Source organism: Adelges cooleyi, unplaced genomic scaffold (genome assembly GCF_023614345.1).
Source record: "Adelges cooleyi isolate 19-005CV unplaced genomic scaffold, UGA_ACOO_1.1 ACOO_flye_CR_arks_rails_tigmint_CR_PRNA_30, whole genome shotgun sequence".
NCBI classification, from domain to species: domain Eukaryota; kingdom Metazoa; phylum Arthropoda; class Insecta; order Hemiptera; family Adelgidae; genus Adelges; species Adelges cooleyi.
The window spans coordinates 11,920,746-11,940,676 of NW_026095971.1; the positions used below are offsets into that span (position 1 = coordinate 11,920,746).

The following is a 19,931-nucleotide window of genomic DNA, read 5'->3' on the forward strand; positions in this document are numbered from 1 at the left end:
CTCAATAAGGATGCCTAAACCTACCAACATACCAAACAGAAAAAGTTTAAAAATAATACGTTTTAATTATGATTTTGCTTTTTATTGATTTTCATTTAAAATTTAATAGTCGCCGCTTACAACTTTTCTTTAAGATGATGGTTTGAACTTTGCAACGTCATTAATTATTTAAGACCGTTAATTAATAATTACAACAAAGGTTTTTCTAGAAAGTCATTATAAAGCATAATAAAATTGGGGAGACCATGCTCGCCAAAACTTCTCCGTTTAAAGTACTTAGCCACAAATATTTTTTATAGAATTTTAATGTCGAACGTGACTTTTTAAGTTTGTATGCGAAGCTGAGAGGCACGCGTCATAATTTATATACTGTATATTATTTTTTTTTTGTAAATATAGGATACAATATATATACTTATCACTTTAAAGGAAAATGAATAATGTTATGTGATACCTAAAGGAATTATTAATAATTTTGCGATAAATATTAAATACCAAAATATACTAAACAGAAATATGAATAGTATACAAATATTGTTAGTAAAGCGATTCAGATAATCAACCGTTATATTACTTGGTATACAACAATAGTAGTCTATATCACAAACTATAAAATTTACTCCGGCCTCAATAATGCAAAATGGTATACTTTCATCAGAAAATGTATCGGTTAACGTCATTGACAGAGGTACGCATAAGTTTGTTGGACGCATACAGGAGCTCCTTTGATGAAGTCCTTTGATTTAAAGGAACCAAGAGTTTATACTGAAAACATCTGAGCTTTAAGTGTGTGTAAACAGATGAAAGCGTATCATACATGCTATTTCGGGGTAAAAGTAATTTTTTGTGTCCCAGAATTAACAGTGTTACTACGAATCCATTATAAATAACGTCAGCCATCAGTGACAAGTCGATTGGGATAGATTAAAATAAGTTTAACTGTTCATACGATAACAGGAATCTTTGTTCTACTTGGCTTGGCAGAGTAATTCATTTGAATAAACCGTATAGAACAATACAAAAACTATGCCAAATGAAACTTTAGAAGTTACTATAGAAGTTACCCATTTTATTTTTACATCTTATACACACGCTATTCATATATTTTCATCAGGCGTGTTTTATCAAAGAATTGGGCTTAATTAAAAAAAAACTCTGCACTTGACACATGAACAAAAAGTAAACGAAAACCCCCAAAATTGTAGGAACATCAGCTCGTTAAGTATAGAAGTAACCTCATTATTATAAAGTACACTTTACGTCTAAAACATGACAAACATGCTTTGGTTAGTGCGGTTTAAGTATGCTTTATATAAAAAAATATAATGTCATATGTTAATTTTACATTTAGAATGACTGTGCACTGGTTTTCATTTTAGAACTTAGAAAAGTACAATTTTATCGGAGCGAATTCCCGGTATTGCTAGTTTAGTAAATGACACAGTTTACAAATTTAAAGTTAAAAATGTCAGTAAATTATCACAAATATTTGTTTTGTTATAATGTATTTAAAATACATTTTGTAAACGTTATAATCTACAAAGATAACAAAATATATTCGTAGCTTGCATTGAGTGAGTGTTACTTTTTGAATACAGTGAATTAGCCAACTAAACAAACTGATGACAATAATTGTTAAATTTATATGTTTAACAAATTATTGTAACGATAAAGGCTATCGAGTTTTATGTATTAACGTAACGTTATATCTGTATTTTTCCTACATCTCATTGGACGCGATTTTGGCTTCAACTTAAGAAACATCGCTATCATGTTTACGATCTATGCATTTAACTTTTTTATCATTAGATACATTAAATCGGTCTCTGCATTTGTTTTATAATGAACATACCGCCAAATACTTTCCACGCTGGTACTTGTCAATGCTTCTTTCAATTTAAATCAACATTAATGATATTTAAAAAATAAACTCTAAGTTTTATAAAACAATATATTTGAACATTTTATCGTTACAAAATATCGTTTACTACAATGATCACGCTTTTAATTGACCACTATATTGACTGTATACCTACCAAATAATATAGGTATTTAATCGGACCATATAATCGCTCTGAGTTATGGCAAAAACCACTCAATTTTATTTTCACTACATTTAAACTGGTTTTCTGTAAAAAGTAAATAAAACGTAATTAAACCAGTTTATCGACATCCGCTAATAGTCTAAAATCACCGAATAAGAAACAAAATTGATTAAATCAATACGGTAGAAACAATAAACCCGTTTTATTTTCATCGTTTCATGAATGAGGCCGATTTAGAGGATTACAAAAAAAGAGCCTACAAATCCCCATGTAATTAAACCGGAATACTTTTTTTTTATACTTACTAGAATGGTAGGATATCCTACGAATGGACAAAGAAAATCAAGAATAGTTTTTTTATCATCCTTCTTAAGATGTTAGAAATGTCGTTAAAATGAGAGATTAACAAAAAATTCTATAGAAAAGCTATTAGTTCACTTCAACGCTCATTTCAATCTACTTACATATTATTTGGTGTGTCGTTAAAGAACAGTAATTTAACAAATTCATTATTAAAAATTTAACTCTTATCGAGAATTTTTTTCAAATATGAAGTTTGCAATAATAATTGACAAATAAAAATAATCAATTATTTTATGCTAAAATGTAGTTTTATATTTTGGTAATATTTTAATAACAAACACGGATAGTAAAGAAGAATACGTTGGAAAAATGCAACAAAATCAATTTAATCAATATTATTAATTATAAAGTAAATTAAACAAAAAAAGTTCAAAGTACAGTTTTTTGTTTAATTAAAAGTAAATACGTGAAATCTAAATAGACGACAAATGAAACTAACCCTTAAAAGTTGAAACGATAAAGAAATTAATGAACTTGGAAATTATAATGAAGTCGAAGAAATACTAACTGGGTGTTTGGATAATAAATTATGGTATAATATCATTATGAAGAAGATATGATAAATTTAAAATGTCACAAATAATAAATCCTTCGAGAAGAATCCTTTAAAAGCAGTACAATTATTTAGTGACACAGTAAAACATTATCAAGCTTTTAAAATAAAATATAAAACAATTTAGTTGGTACATCAGTTTTAACTGAAATTGATCATTATGCTTTAATCAGCTATAGCAAACTTCAAGCAAATTTAAATAAAAGTCTACATTGTAAATTATGGTAATTCAATGTAACTCGTTAGATCATTTTTTCTTAACGATAAATATCCTAAGAATTGATTTTCAAAGTCGGGAACATATAAATGCAAAGTCAGAAAATGTATACTTTATACATGACAAGTATACAAACCTCAAAAACATTAAAAAAAAAAGAAATCTGGAAAATACAATAAGAGTCAAGAAAAATTAAATAAACGTAATTTAGTTTACAACTTTGTAATGTATGTTCTGCAATTATGAAGACATATTAAAAAAAAGCCATAATTTTATCATCTTGTTTTCCTTGTTGCAAAATAAAATAATAATAGTTAATATCAATACCCAATACCTATCTTATTATCCTATTAGATACTAAATAGTTATTGTCTAAATGAGAATAAAATTATAATGAAAAATATGTCTCGGTTTTTTGTTGATAAATTACATTCTGGTTTATGAAATACGGAAGAACACTTTTTAATCTACAATTTGTGGCGTATGAGTTGAAAAAGATAATAAAATTCAACCCTTTCAACAGGCTATATAGAAATTCAGCAACGTAAATAATTTTGAATACACTGATAGATAGGCGTGGCTTTTACTTGTGCCCCAACAGTTATAATGATCATTTGGTCTTTGGACATAAGCCAAGACTTTGAATATTGCTAGATTTGGACAAAACAAGATTATTCTTAATATATTGCGTGCTTTGTGGAATGTATAAAACAAACCATTCTTGTGACCATTGCCAAAGTTTGTAACGCAAAATCAAAATGCTTTTTAAAAACTGTTATAGTGTATTATATTACATTATTCAAATAATGATTTTCAACAAAACTTCCTATTACCGGTTTTAATAGTAATTCGATAAATAAAATTAAAGAAACATAAGTGATAGGAGTTCCGATAACAACGTAGTAGTTTAACAATTATTGTTAAAAATATATATATATATTTAACCTTCAACATCATCAATTATTGAAGCACCTAAAATTGTTTTAAAGACATATAAGTTTTTAAACCCGTTTGGTTATAACAAAAAAAATCCTTTTGTAATTCTGTTGTCAAGCTGGACAATTGGGAATAATTAAACATTTTTGCAACGAGTTACGATTAACGTTTACAATTTTTTCTGCATTCAATAGCTAATATAATTTCTAATGGTGAATTTTTTAGAGGATTTTACGAGATACAACTATTTTAGGAAAAGAGAAAGCAACTGTGCAAACACAAAACGTCATTTACCAGTATTTGGTCTCTCGTCTAAACTTTTGTTGTTTGCAGTACTATCTATTACTGTAATCTTCTAGCTTACCATTCCCACAACCATATCATTCTGGACATTGCCTTAAGAGACCCAAAATGTACTTTACAAAACTTGTACGATTTTATTTGTAAGACGCGCTAACATTTAGTTACGTCTTAAAAAATAAAACTACACAACGAAGTGTTTTACTTCCCAAATCTTATTACACAGTATTGGTATAATATTCTTTTAAAAACCGATACACACCAAGCAAATTTTAAAAACTACACCTCAAGTAAAGACTATCGGCCAAAATTCTATTGATAAAAAAAACAATTCGTTGGAGTAATAATTAATTTATGACAAATAGTTTTTATACATTGATGAATTCATACATTTTGTATTAATAGACTTAAAGACAAACTGACTGAATTAATAATTGGCCTTTGTATAAACTGTTTGGATACCGTTTATTTATACAAATACATAACTAGACATGCCGGGTTGTGTTTAATAATATTTAATCATATAAACACTGTTTATATATTTATTTTGCCTGGAAACTAAAACGGATTTTATTTTATAGTATATTAACATTTTGTTATGGTTAAAATGTATGTTCTAAAATGCTAAAATTTTTCAATCCAAATCAATACATATTGTTGATTATATTATGAAAAAATTACATTGAGCGATTCAATTCAAATTTATGTTTTAAATTAACCAAAATCATGTTAATGCAATAACTGAAAAAATTGTGCCATTTGATGATTCCTGGGTGCTAATTTTCATATATTTTAATGGCAGTATACAGAGAAATTAGAGATTCATAAAATAATCTATAAAAAAAACTACCTTGTATCCCAGTTAAATAATATAGAATTGTGTTTTTTAATATTATCGTAAGCAACCGTTTACATAACCGGAAGCATCGTACTACTTTCAAATGCTCCGACTTGATTTTTGAAATAAGCAAACAGCTCTTAGGCAGATAATTATTTCGAGATTACCTCCTTTTTTTATTTTAAGTGTGGTTTAAAAATTATAAATAAATGCAAGCTAAAACATTATAATACATTATATTCATTCAACCAATCCAAATATTTAAAATTAGTTTTAATTATATAAAAGTTTTAAATTTTTTTAGTAAAAAAGGACATATTTTTTTGCCCTAAGGAACACGAGGTCGCGAGGAGAACTGAATAAAATTTAAAAAAATATTTTTTTGGATCACTAAAATATTTAATATGAGAATATAAGTGAACGCTTGTTATAAAGTTGTACAATACATTTTATGAAAAACATCAAAAATTTTATCAAAAAAATACTTTTAAATATATATAGAATATATTAAACAAAAAATGTAATGAATTTTTCTAAAACATGCCCCGTGGCTTATACTAACCTACCTACTTCTTGTATTATATTTTATTATTCAGCTGTCGTGTAGTTTTCTGATCGTAATACTTGTAGGACATGGACTGTGACAACAACTTTAGTGAATCCTAGCAACTAAAAATAATTTATCTTTTTTTTTTTCAAAAAAAAAAAAGTACGCCAAAGTTCATTAAATGAATGGTATAATCTTAAAGTTTATTTTAATGAAAGACAAATTAGTTTGCTTATTTGTTGATAAAACAAAACATTAATGTGCCTGTAATAAAACTGTAATGTAAAACTAATTATTTTAAAAACTTAAATGAACACTATCATAAATTATATATAACTATAAAAACACTGTATATTGAAAACATACACTAGCCTGTCTGGCTAGTAAGATGTGTTAAGATTTCTTTTGTCGTTTTTGTTATTACTTTATAATCAGGGAATAGATTATTTCGAGAGATATTTAAAGAATAACAGCTACCTGTTCAAAATAAAATTATTTATTGGAGACTTATACGTTGTAGATACAGTGTTTTATGGTAAAATTAATATCAATTTGGGAGGGCGGTAATTATTTTAACTTATAATTTTCCTTAAACCAATAGGTACTTATCTAGCTTAGAACACAGTATGTGTTTTTCTTTGCACCAACTATCATTTAATAAATTATTTGTTTTGTCCTTGTTAACTCATACAATTTATTTTTTTTAACCACTTACGGCGGTTTCCCTAATAATCACTCCACCACGTCGAGGAAATGGTTTAATTTTGCTTTGTGTAAAAAATGTATTTTTTGAAAGAACTATTGGGAAGAAATTGGGTGTTTTTTTCTGTACAAAATATAGAAAGAAGTATCATAAATAAAATACCTATTTTTTAACCTAAACAGATTTCGATGCTCTATAGTCTATACTTAATACAATTTAAGTATAGCCACAATTTCAAACAAACATTACAAAAAACAATATCGTGCACATGTATATACTATATTTTATTGAATTCCCGCAAGGAGTCAAGAAGTATAACCTTAAAAGAAACTAAAACGCATTTTCAAGATTGTTATGCAACACAAAAAGCTATATTATACCGCTTTGATAGCAAAAATTGAATTGAAATTATGGCAATTTAAGTCTGTCGTGCAAAATACAAAGTACAAAAAGCTTTTGTTTTAGAATTCATACATAAATTCGGTTATTGTACCAATACACATTAATACCATTGTGAATTTTAAAACAAAACATGTAGTTTATTTATACAATTGTCAAAACCATGTTATTAAACGAAAGAAACTAACTTTTTTCCCAGACATTTGAAAAGCTCGTCTCGTTTTTGTTTTAAAGACCTAAGTACGCAGATTCACAATATTTCTTAATTTGTTCGTATCACGTTAAGATGCATAAGTTTATATTTACCGAACAAGTTTATAGTCAATTAATTGTATTACATTTGTGTTTTAATATGAAAAAAATAAATTCAATTCAAAAAGCGTAACTTTATTTCAATTTATGTAGTTTAATGTACTAAACAATATTGACGGATTAGTAAATAAGTTCATGTTAGTCGAAAAATGACAACAGCTAATTATAGATCTCAACCACAATATGAATATTTTAATGCACACCAACCAATGAAGTTTAGACTGTCACAATATTCGTTGAATTAACAAGAAAATCGATAGCCTTATTACAAGTTAAAGTACTAACAAAATAATTTCGTTGTCTAATTCAACCAATCATCATCGACTGTTGATCGTGTCAATTTAGCATAACATATTTGTATGGACTTAACAGGATTTCCTGGTCTAGGTCAAATAATAACAAAAATAATTGGGCTTCGGTATTCTTAGGTTTTTTCCTGTTTTAAACATACTTGCATACGTTCCTCATAATCACATTAGATCACAATATGGCATAATATTGAACATCTTTCTCCTTTTTGATGTACAACTTTCTCAGCTTATTCTGTTTTATAGAATTTTTCTCCTAGTAAATTCTTAATTGTTTTCTACTTAATTAAAATATTCGAAATAAAAAAATCTGACACTGTGTATACGTACGTGAGGTCAGCGTTGCCCAAACAGTTGCCGGAGAACGAGCACTTCAACAGACTGCACACGTCGTTCCTCTCGTCATTCAACGGCCGCACTTCGTACGTTATGTTGAACCCGTATACGTTCATTAGGTCGTCGTACACTCGGATGTGGTTGCCCTCCAGCCTGTCCATCTTGAACCTGATGACCACGTACGGTTGCGTGGACAGCATGGACTGCGCGTATTGCGCTATATGTGTCTTGTTGAACACCTCGCGACCGGGCACGTCGTAGTCTTTACCGTAATAGCTGTACTCGGTGACGGTAAACCCGTCGAGGATGTACAGTTGCGTGAGGTACACCTCGATAATGGTGTTATTGGACTGATTGCTGATCACCCACTCGCATTCGATCGGCACGGAGAACGGACCCGGGAACCGCGGCGTGGTGATCACTCCCTTGGACGCCGTCAACGGCCGGTCGGGCGGCGTGCCGCAAACCGGGGACGCCGTTCCCTTGGCAAACGCCACCGTCGATAACAGCCACACCAGCACCGTCCAAGGAGAAACCGTGGATCTCGACGCGACGGACCGTTGCGGACGGGTACGCATGCCGCGGCACGTCTCGATTACCGCCGGCGGTCGGCCGTTGCTGTCACATGGTAATTGCGCCACTGGCGGACCTGGCCGAACGCGATCACGGCAATCGCGACCGCCTGCGCCGGTGGAACACGCAGGAGACGTGATCAAGCGTCGATGGCTCTGTTCGGTCGACAGTGGCGTTGACGTGGCGTAATGTACTTTAACTTAGAGACACGTTGTCGCTGATGTGACACCACTGAAACCATAGTTGTAATCTTCATAAACTAAAAACAAAACAAAAGAACACTTATATAAATCGACCGATTTCACTGGATTCTACAATAATAATAATAAATAAAACACCATTCTTAGATCATCCTTAATAATCTAAACTTGCTAACCGACCAACACAATCACATTATGACACGGAAGTAACAAAGATCCTTTATATTGATCAGAGACTAATCATAACCGTTCAATTGTATTCAGTATTGCAATTTATGTAATAATATAAAATGTATTTAAATCCGTGAAATCACCATGATACGTCTAGATTACCGTGTACCGGTGTTGGTGAGTTGAGGCCCAATCCCTAAATCAAGTACGAGTTGCGGCCCGGGTTTCTGAGAGAGATGTATAAGTTGCGGCCACATAATAATTACCACTTTATATTAGCCTATTAGCGTTACCCAGGAGACACCACGGGGAGGTTGGCTGAGTTATCTCCCAAAAATGTGTTTTTTGGTCAAGTTAAGTTTCGTCATGTTATTTGCCGATGAGCGGTTCCGTCGTTGTCATTTTAGTTTTTTTTATATTATTGAGTTGACAAAAATTCATATGTCCTAATTTTGACACTCTAATAACTTCAAAAGTAACGAGATCACATAATATAAAAACAATGCGAAAATAAAAATTTAAAAACTAATTAAATCCTACAGGCTATAAGATATTGACTGGATCTCTTTAAAAAAATCATCCTGTATAACTAAATTGGCGAAAAAAGTTTCAAGATAAAAAAGGTTGTACGGGCCGCAACTCATACGTCCACCGAAAACTGCCGGGCCGCAATTCACCAATCTCCGACATCATAAACAACAACTCGGGCCGCAACTCACCTACAGCCTCCTGTACAAAATGATGAAACACGACTATTATTGTACAAGTCGACGGCAATGGTTAGGTTGCAACGCAGTTCGTTCGGAAGTGAAACGGTTATAACGAATTTGATGGTATGTTAAAAGTGATTAGCGAATATTTGGGTAATGATTATAAAGCCATATTGATACTAATATATTGTTAAAGGAAAATTGATTTTTATAATCATTGAGTATTATAAAATCAGCTCTTAGTATTATACTTCCAACTTGAATCCGACTCGTATTTAGTTAAGACGACGCTACCCAAGCCATTTCTAAGGAGTAAAGTATAGGCAATTTTTCGAAAAATATTAAATTAGGGTTTGAACTATAATGTATACTTATTAATACAGTAATGAGGATACTTTGTTGATTGACATTTTTTTTGTCAGACTAATGCAGTCACTTCTATAGGATAAATTAAACAATTTTTCCCATAAAAACAGCTTTGGCGGGACAAGTATGTGAGGCCAGTATTAGCAGTAAATTTACTAAATTTTCACAATTTATAGAGAAAAACTTTATCCAGTGGGTAGCGTTTTATTTTTTTCAATATCTATACTTAATATTTTTTTATAAACAAGTTAAAGAAGGAAAAAATAATGAATATTTACGAATGAATATATTTGATTGTGCTTAAGTTTTAAAAAAACTAAAAACGCTACCCAGTAGATAAAGTTCTTCTCTATCCACTGTAAAAATTGTATACGGATACTCTAAAAATCATTTTTTGTGGATAAATTACGGGTGGGTAGCGTCCTCTTAAATCACAACGTTTACGTTTGTTTTCTATACAATATTACAATTATTTATAGTAAACAAATATAGACCGTTCGCATTAACTGATTCAAACTTTGCATAATGAATACTATTTTAAGATTTTGACTTCAAAAATGACTGGAAACAAATCTGTCTTCCCTATCTGAGTTCACTTTATGGCTTTCTCGATTAATACGAAATTGTGCATGATTATTATGATAACCGAATAGTCATCAGACACGTCTGCTTTTCAAGAACTAGGTGACAATGTTTTTGTATTATTTCTGTTGTTTTTTTTTACGGAAAGTAGTTAAATAAAATCTGGGCATTCGTTATTGATGATATATTTAAAATAAATTTTAAAAAGGTGTTGAGCTAGATAATTAATTTGTTTTTATCTAATATTTGTACATTTTATTATTTACACATAGATATATATTATATACTAATACTAAATACTAGATATGCCATAATCACCCTGAAACTAGTTGAAGCCGACACCAAATGTAGGCACTATGGGTAAAGAAACATTATCAATATTAAGCTTTATCATCTGGTATAAATTACTTTATGGACTTATAATTCTTAATTTTACCCGTTGTTGTTATATTATTGATAGCGTGTTTGATAACGTTTGTTTATCGATTGTGCCTATATTGCATATGGTATTTGTATATATCTATAGTTATTTATAAAAAAAAATGATAATTTTCCGACTATCGGTACTGATGTATTTTACTTATTGTTTGGATGCCGAGCAATTTTCCAACCTGTATTATTTTTACTCTTCTTATTTGACGGTTTAACGTAAAAAGGGCGGCATAACCTATCATAAGAAAATATTCGTTTACTTTCCTATGAAATATCTGTATATTATTATAATATGTATAAAAGTAGCATATTTCCAATAATTTATTTCAACAATAGCTGTCGCTGAATAAAAATAACTTTTCTCTTGGAAAGACGTCGGGTCGTGAGATAAACCACGCGAAATACAACAAAGAAAAGGAAAATGTTCATTTTCATTACCGCCTGGCATCCGAGTAAAAGAAACTTGCGAATCGAAAAAAAACAATAGAAGTTTTACTCAAATCGATTTTAAAACGTTTGCAATATTAACGCATGTGTGAGAAAAACGTCTGTCCAAACCGGAATGCCAATAAAAATAGCTAGATAGGTATCCGAGGAAAACCGATTTCAATGGGCACTATAATACCATATTCACCAGTTCCCGGTCGAAATGTAGTTCTTTTACCACTTTATAGTCCTGAGGCAAAGAGTCATGGAAATATAACGGTTAAAACATGGTATTAATCGTTTGTCGTTCAGCGGCAATCAATACTTCTAAATCAGAAGTTTTGAGTGCAAAAAAAAATACCAAATTACATGGAAAAATATTTTAAGATTCAATTACACATAAAAGCGTTTTTATTTAATTTTCTACCATATATTTTTATATTTCGAAATAAAATAATATACTATAAAAAATTCATTGACGTTTCGTCAAAGGTCAAAACTAAAAATCTAAAAAAAAAGTCTAATTGTAGAAATAAAAGTCCCACAAAAAAAAATGTGAATCTCAATATTTTTATTAACTATGAGTATAATAATTATTCTTTGAAACAAAAGAGAAAAAGAACTCATGAAATGAAATATTGTCACTGGCGGGACCATAAAAACTGTATAATTCGAACTTTTTTTTATCATTTGATTCTGCGCTGTGTCTCGTCATCACCATTAAGACTTATAATATTATTCCAAAATCCAATGTATATTTCATTAGATTTAAATGTCGTTTGTTTCGTTTAAACAACTGTATGAAAATTACAAAAACTTCCATGTTTGAGACAAGTGTTAGTTCTAGATTAATTCAAATCTGTCAAAAACAATTTACTAAAAATTACATACATATAAGTATGGATAATAAAATAATGGTTTTATCATTAATTATTGATTTCATTTAATACAAAAAATATAATATTCTACATTTTCGATGCCGTAATATTTACAAAAAAAATTTCACGGTAAATGAAGATTATTATTGAATCAGTCATTAAATGACAAAATATGGACTTCTATTTTATTTTAATTAATCGGTAATTTATATTCTTTTGCTTCGAGTTTAAGATCTCATTCTATGAATCAGATGATAGTTCCTTTTGGGACAAGTCTTTCCTTTAAACAAAAAATAATATTATTATTATTAACACATTTTCAATAAGTACCTTACTATTACGTACTATTCAAACGCCATTGGGTAAAGCTGACTTATACTTGAGAAATGAGAAAACAGAATTAATTTCATATAAAACGAAGTATAGTATAATTGAAATTTTAAACCAAATTTTTCAACACATACCGTCTAATAGGGTTTAGTTCTTGTTTTTTTTTTACTGGAGATATTAAACTTAAAGCAATCGTTTACAAGGAAAAGCATCACGAAGTCCTTTAAACCAAACTGAAAAGAAAAAGGTCAATGCGGCGAGAACTCGATAAAAATACAGTAGTTGTAAATCATATTTTCCACAAACAACTCTTATCCGGTCGTCGAGTTTCACAGACCCCACGACGAAACCGTTTAAAATAAATTAATAGTTTATGTGTGCCAAGTCGTTTCTCGCGGTTACTTTGAAAAAACGATCATAAAAGAAATTATAATTTCAAATTTTCTCATAAAAACGGAAAGCTACATATAACACGGGACTATGTGAAATTAAAATGAGAATAAGGCTTTTGTATACTTTAGAAGCACTGACATTGTATTTAAAAATTATATTTCATTTATATATGTAAGTATACCACACATACCATAATATTATATTGTGGTCTTCCTATACACAAAATTTTTTTTTACTATTGTAAAATATATATTTCTTTTAATTTCATAGTTATAATTAATTATAAACAAATCTAGACCATATTTTTTTACATAAATACCTAAGTATTAGTAAATGGAATTATTTTTATATAATACAATTGTACAATATATTAATCAAGTTCATTCTTTATGGTAATTTTTACATAAATGTTTTAATTACTAAAAATACATTTTATTCAGATAAATTTAACTATAAATTAAATTAATATATTATAGTTTATATGATACACCGCAGATAGATAACTCAATGAAGTTTGGACATATGTCATAGGAGTGTACTTTACAAAGATAAAAAAACATAATATCATAATGTCATATTGTTTATGATTTGGGGAAACTCTTTTGTAAAATTATTATTATTTCATATAACATCGAGTAACAATGATGAAAGAAACAAAGATAAACATTGTTTTCTTTAGCAAACGGGAACAAATGTTGGATATTAAAATGAAGAACGTTTTGTACCAAATAACTGTGAAATACAGATATCAATTATGTACTTGTTTTTAATCTTTATTTTGTGAAATATTATTACATGCTATATATTTTATTTGTAAACATAAATAGTACTTAAGTTGTTTGTTAGTTGTTAAACTTTTAAATATTGTGTTTTGGGCTAATGCCCGTATTGTAAAATAAAATAAAAAAATAAAGAAACGAATTAATAATATTCCCGGTCAGGAATTTCAAAATAATATTATCTCTTTGTAGTTTAAAATAACTGCCAGAAGAAAAGCCCTTGTTTCCTCGGTTATAATTTAATGACTTTTCAATAAATACTTTTAGCAAATAATCAAAATGTGTTTCGAATCTTTTACACCTTGGTTTGAATTACACAGAATTATTAAAATATATTCGAATATATGTTTCCTTATGGAAACCGACAAATTATAAAATATAAAACTTTTTTTTTTTAACATGGATGAACTATTGATCATAAACATTGCTTTTATAAACATTAATTAATATAGTATGATTAATGCACAAAGAGTCTTTAATCTGGGTTTTGAGGTATACGCACACAACCTATCTATACTGAAAACTTTCTCCATTTCCTTATATGAAACATTTTGTCTGATGGTTGTGTGCTTAAAATCTGACGTTTAGGTTATATTTACATTAATTAATTCAAATTAATATAAATTTGCTTACACACAGGAGATAATTTATACGTTTAACGTAAATGGTATATATATATATATATATATATATATATATATAAATATATATTATAAACGATTTCCCTTATTCGTGACTACACTTTTCTGGCATTAACCATTGATTATATTTCTTATTATTTGGTTTTCTTATAACATAATTGGTGACATATTAACATATTATTTATGTATAATATGTGCAGTAAGATCAAGTGAGAAACTATATTTATACAACTATATCAATTTAAAGTAAACCCTTTTATAAGAACTACCATTTTATGTTTGAAATAAAAAGATAAATGCCACGGGAACGCGGCAAATAAGTTTTAAAAACATTGTTTTAACAAGCTATAGTCAATTGACATAAGCAAATTAAATTTATTAGTTAGATAATACATTATTATGACACAATACATAGCCTATTTATATAGGCAAATTTTTAACAACTAATACAAAAACACAATTAATTACCTGATTTTATAACATAAAAATAGTTAAAAACTAATAGCAGTAAATGTTTGTCAGGAATTTGTAATAAAGTGTCAAGGAGAATAGATAATTATCCTATGAGATACTATACACACGACGCGCGCTTTGTACATTGATAATAACATGATAATAATTTTGGATAAATATATTGAATTTAAATGTGTAATATATGTTATTACAAATTACTTAGAAAAAGTTTAATACTGAAAGGTAAAAATATAGTATACTGTATAAAGTAAAAACCAAATTGTAACACGTTATATAATATAGGAAATATATTTTAACTATATAGGTTATAAGAGTATAAGTATTAAATTATCTGTGCTTTAGCTTATTTTAAATAAATGTTGTGGCTTCGACTAGAAACGGTATTTTCTATTGAAAATATTCATAATATATGAACAAGAACAGATGCGCATAAATAACACGCGTACATAAATCAACAGGTCGTGGTAAATAGAGACTGTGTTTTTTCAGTGAATAGACAGTGTATAGGACTTCTCAGACGTTTGAGCAAAAAGTGCAAACGCCCCCAGGGAAATTGGGCGGTAGTCAGTGAAGTCAAAAGTTGCTTTCATCTTCAGTTTAACAATAAATCTGTTGTGCCAATTTACAATGTTTTCTAACTCATAAAGTTTTTGTCGATATTTCTGCAAAAGTTTGACGTTGATTTGCTTTGTCTGCAAAATTGTACTTTATGTAAAAAAACGTCCTATACCTACGATGAACAAATTACATTTCAGGCATGAAAATAAAACTAGGCTTTCAAATCAAACAAAGAATATCGTGGAGCTACCGAAGAATGGGTTTTCAACAGCATAAAACCAAAAATAGAAAACCCGTACATGAGAATTTTACTAAATCGTCGTTGATCCAAAAAATCTCTCTCGTGTCAACATTATATTTTAAATACTTTGGTATCATGTACATTGTACGCATTAATTATAATTTATTGAAATAGATTCTCTAAAAATAGTTATTTTAAGAACTGCAAAGTTTATTGTTGTCACACGAAAAAAATATTTTAAAACCATTGAATTTTAAAATAAAATGTAAATTTAAGTTTCAAAATTATGTCATCAGTCAGGCTTAGCTTATTTGTTACTTTTAAATATTCAAAGTGTATTTAACAGCCTAATTTTTTCGGACATAGTGTGGTAATTAAAGATACCACCACAGTAATTTTTGGAAGTCTGGATGTACTATGTTTTACATTATTGATAAGAATATAGCGACAGTATTCGGAGAGCACATAATATTGTGATTGAGATCAAATTGTAAAATTGTATTTTATGTTATATTGACAGGTTATGGCTCTTAATTATTAAACATTAAACAAGTTATAAATAATTTTTTTTGTCAAGCTAGCTACCGGTATACAATATTCAATATGTTTTCAACCATGCAATAATAATTCCCAGAAGTGTCTAAATAGAGTATTCGAGTTCAGGGGCGGATTTGGTTTAATGCGAGGTATACGTCGCAGCGTTTAGCTGTATTGTCTTCGTGGAATTGCTTGAAGCTGGTTAGCACAACAGGATTCTTATATTTTTAAGGACCTTATAGGATTCAGACTTGGTACATAATATGTCTCCTGTCACGGATAGGATTTATTTTTGAGTCAGATAACAAAATGTTTTATATTATTTTCCTATTTCTTACTATCGAGTTTTGGTAATATCATATTTGATTGTTTTATGTCATACCTATTTCATGGTTGACACTGCAATTTCCTACAAAATATAAAACACTTTTATAATTAATTATAATACAATCTACGAGAGTGTTTTTGAAACTGTATACAAGATAACATATAGAATAATTATTACATTTCGAGTTACATATTATGATTACAATAAATATTCTAACTTTTAATAGTATTTCAGAGCCTAAGCCTCGGTACTCAATTTCTATTAAGTTTTTTTTAACGTGTTTACTGCTTTTTTTCCTTTTCACATTTTGATAAAAAGTTTATTTGCACGTGTTATTAGTATTCAAGATCATAAATAGTTTCAATCGATTCGATTTTCATCGAATTTCATTTACTTGAATTATCAAATAAGAAACTAAACTATGGTAGAATACTACCATAGTACCATAGTACTACTACTGGTCTAATATATTTAGAGATGGGCATTAGAAATAGAAAAATTTCCAGATAACTATACAACATAGAGTATAGACGATTGAAAAATTAGTAACGCGTGAAAAGCAATGATTACTAGATGAAATGGAATAAGAAGATAAGAAAACACACTGAAATACCCAACACACTAAAAATATCATAGAAGTAAAGAGATATTTTTAACTTATAGCTAATTAAATACGCAATTATAAAACCGTAATTTAATTTATAGTACTTAGTATAACTTACCAAAGTTGATAAAGTGTTAACTTGTTCCGTCTTTTAATAACCAAGTTATGGTTATAACAACTTAAATAAAAAGTACAAACATGTAAGCACATGAATGGTTACAAATTACGAGCAACGACGACATACAGCTAGTCACATACATAATTAAATTCGTTTTATTATATTATCAAGTATTTAGGTTATTATTATGTCTTTAAAAGGTTTACGTTAAGCCATTACAATGTATTAATCTTATTAAATATTGAACAAAGGCACGATTGTAGATATTTTATTGTTTTATTTAAGCGTGAGCAGAATACAGAAAAAATCAATAATATTTTCATAATAGTGTAAAAAAAATGTTTTTAATAACTGACATAGGAAGTAGGAACTTTAAATCAAACTGATACTCAGAGTAATCTGTACTCGCTTCTTAACAATTATTAACGCTTTAAATACTGCAACCATATCAGGTTACACAATTAGAACACACTTTATATTCGATTGTTGATATGTGAGCTAATAAAATCGTAATTGCTATTCATTTCTATACTAGGTAACATGTTTAGAACTTAATATCTAATACGTTAATACTTTCTAGGTATAAATACATATTAACTTAAAACTATAAATGATAATATATCAACTAAAGAAGATATTAGGTATTTTGGTCTAAACATTTAGATACAGTTTCAATTTTTAATATTGCATATACTTTTGTTTTATACCACCAACCACTTTACTTACAACATTTTACTTTAAGCCCAATAGTCGATAATAATAGCAGGCCACAGACTATACAATAACTCAAAATAGAAAGCGGACAGTACAATTTAATATTCATAGTATAATACTTGTATTGTGTTGTACAACTGATGTACAATACAATATCTCACAAACTTATTTAAATCATTTATCTTAATAAATATATTACAGAATTGGTTTTGAGTACAGTCATCTTTTTATAATATATTCTAATGTAAATACATTACGGGAGCCCGCTTTTTACGTACAATTTAGGTGTGTCGGCAGTCAAAAGTAAAATAATATATCTGATCGCCTGATATTTTCGTAAATTATACAGGAGTGCTCAATATGAATTTTCTCATGACAATAAAACGTGCGTAGGCGTAACAGTAATAAATAAAGTCACCTCGGAATAGAAATGCATGCCGATACCCATTATTCATTTAACATTGTCGGCTTACACTAGTGGTCTCGAGTATACATAGGTATTATACCCATCATTTTAGCACTTTAACCATAATATGCTGTTGACGATTTTTTATTTTATTTTACGCTTATGTTTTAATTAAAATATTGAACGTATAAAATGTACTTTTTATATTATGTCATTTAAAGAAATATTATAATATTGTTATTTAATTAATTAATAGATAAGAAATATATTTTCTTTCTAACTAATCCCTTTTTTTTAATGAAATTGAACATAAATGACAGTATAGAATACTTTTTTATCGATTAATCAATTATTTTGTGTACGGCAGCAGTGGTTAGGCTATACAACGTGTATAATATATTCTATGTGTGCGTTATTATTTCATTAGTTGTATATTACATTATATTGTGACTTTACCATCTTATAATGTTAAGATTTATTTGATTGAAGGCATTTTAATATATTTCATATTATTTATTTTTATTTAAATTACTTTTGTATATCTGAGCGCTCTCGCGTTCACGTGTGGCTAATCCTCCGGCTCATTGTTAAAGAATTAAACAAAAACGTATAATGATAAATGGGAAAATGATAACGACACTGCCCAATATTATTTACCTATACATGTGACCATTTTCATTATAATAAGCGACCTATACTTTTTTAATTTAATTTGCTTTAAGTGTAACGATGAAAACCACCGTATACCTACTGTAATAAATTGGTTTTATCATTTCAGAGATAACAGTTTTTCTGCTAAACTTTGTGAAAGAATAAACGTAAACGTATGTGTTATATGATAGGCGATGACAGTGACATTTTGTTTTTTTTTTGGCGTTGTCCAGACATTTTTCGGTGCACACAAACTGCGCCCAAAATAGCAGGTAGCTAAAATATTTACACGAACTGCCTACTTTGACTAGAACTCAAATTTGCGTTTTTAAAAACATTTTTAAGGGTTCCCAAACTATAGGTAAGTAAAATGTATTTTTATATAGTATGTTATGGTTTAAAGAAGGAGGAGTGGCCGAGTGGGTAAGGCGGCAGTGTGTTAGCGCTCACTGTCGCCGGTTCGACACTCGGTCACAGGCGCTCCGTTTGCTGGGCGAGAAATCATCCGGTGAAAAGGAACTGCCATCCCCTTCTCCGGCGAAGGATTGACGATCTGTCCCGGAAGCGAATTCGTCAAGAAACCATCTCATGATGGCAGCGTTGGACCTTCGTGGCCCGTAAAGCTACATGATGTTGATGATGATGATGTTATGGTTTAGCTCGGGTAATGTCGTTATTATTCGTAGTGCCCATCAATGCTTATTAGTGAGATTATTTGATAACTTAACAGTATATAATATAGTTTATATCGTTTGTACAATCAATTATAGTTATCTTATAAAGCGTGTACAGCGTAAATTCTTGTATTTTTGCTGGATATACAGGGTGGCCCACAAAGATTTGACAAATTAAATAACTTTACGTTTAGGTAACGCGCGCAGATAAAAATAACTACGCGGTTTACTCTACTGCACTCCACCTCCCGCATCAGTCATCCTCACTTTCAAATGAATATCACTTTT

At 29.2% G+C, this 19,931-nt stretch overlaps 1 protein-coding gene across 2 annotated transcripts in view; it reads right to left on the reverse strand.

Annotated features, from left to right (window-relative positions):
• Positions 1-19,931, reverse strand: part of LOC126838713 (uncharacterized) — a 137,118-nt gene that overhangs the window by 69,096 nt on the left and 48,091 nt on the right. For both annotated transcript variants that reach the window (XM_050573364.1, XM_050573363.1), the window contains exon 3: positions 7,852-8,689. In XM_050573364.1, the coding sequence (XP_050429321.1) occupies positions 7,852-8,435 (584 nt within the window). In that variant the 5' untranslated portion in view covers positions 8,436-8,689. The remainder of the gene's footprint in view (positions 1-7,851; positions 8,690-19,931) is intronic.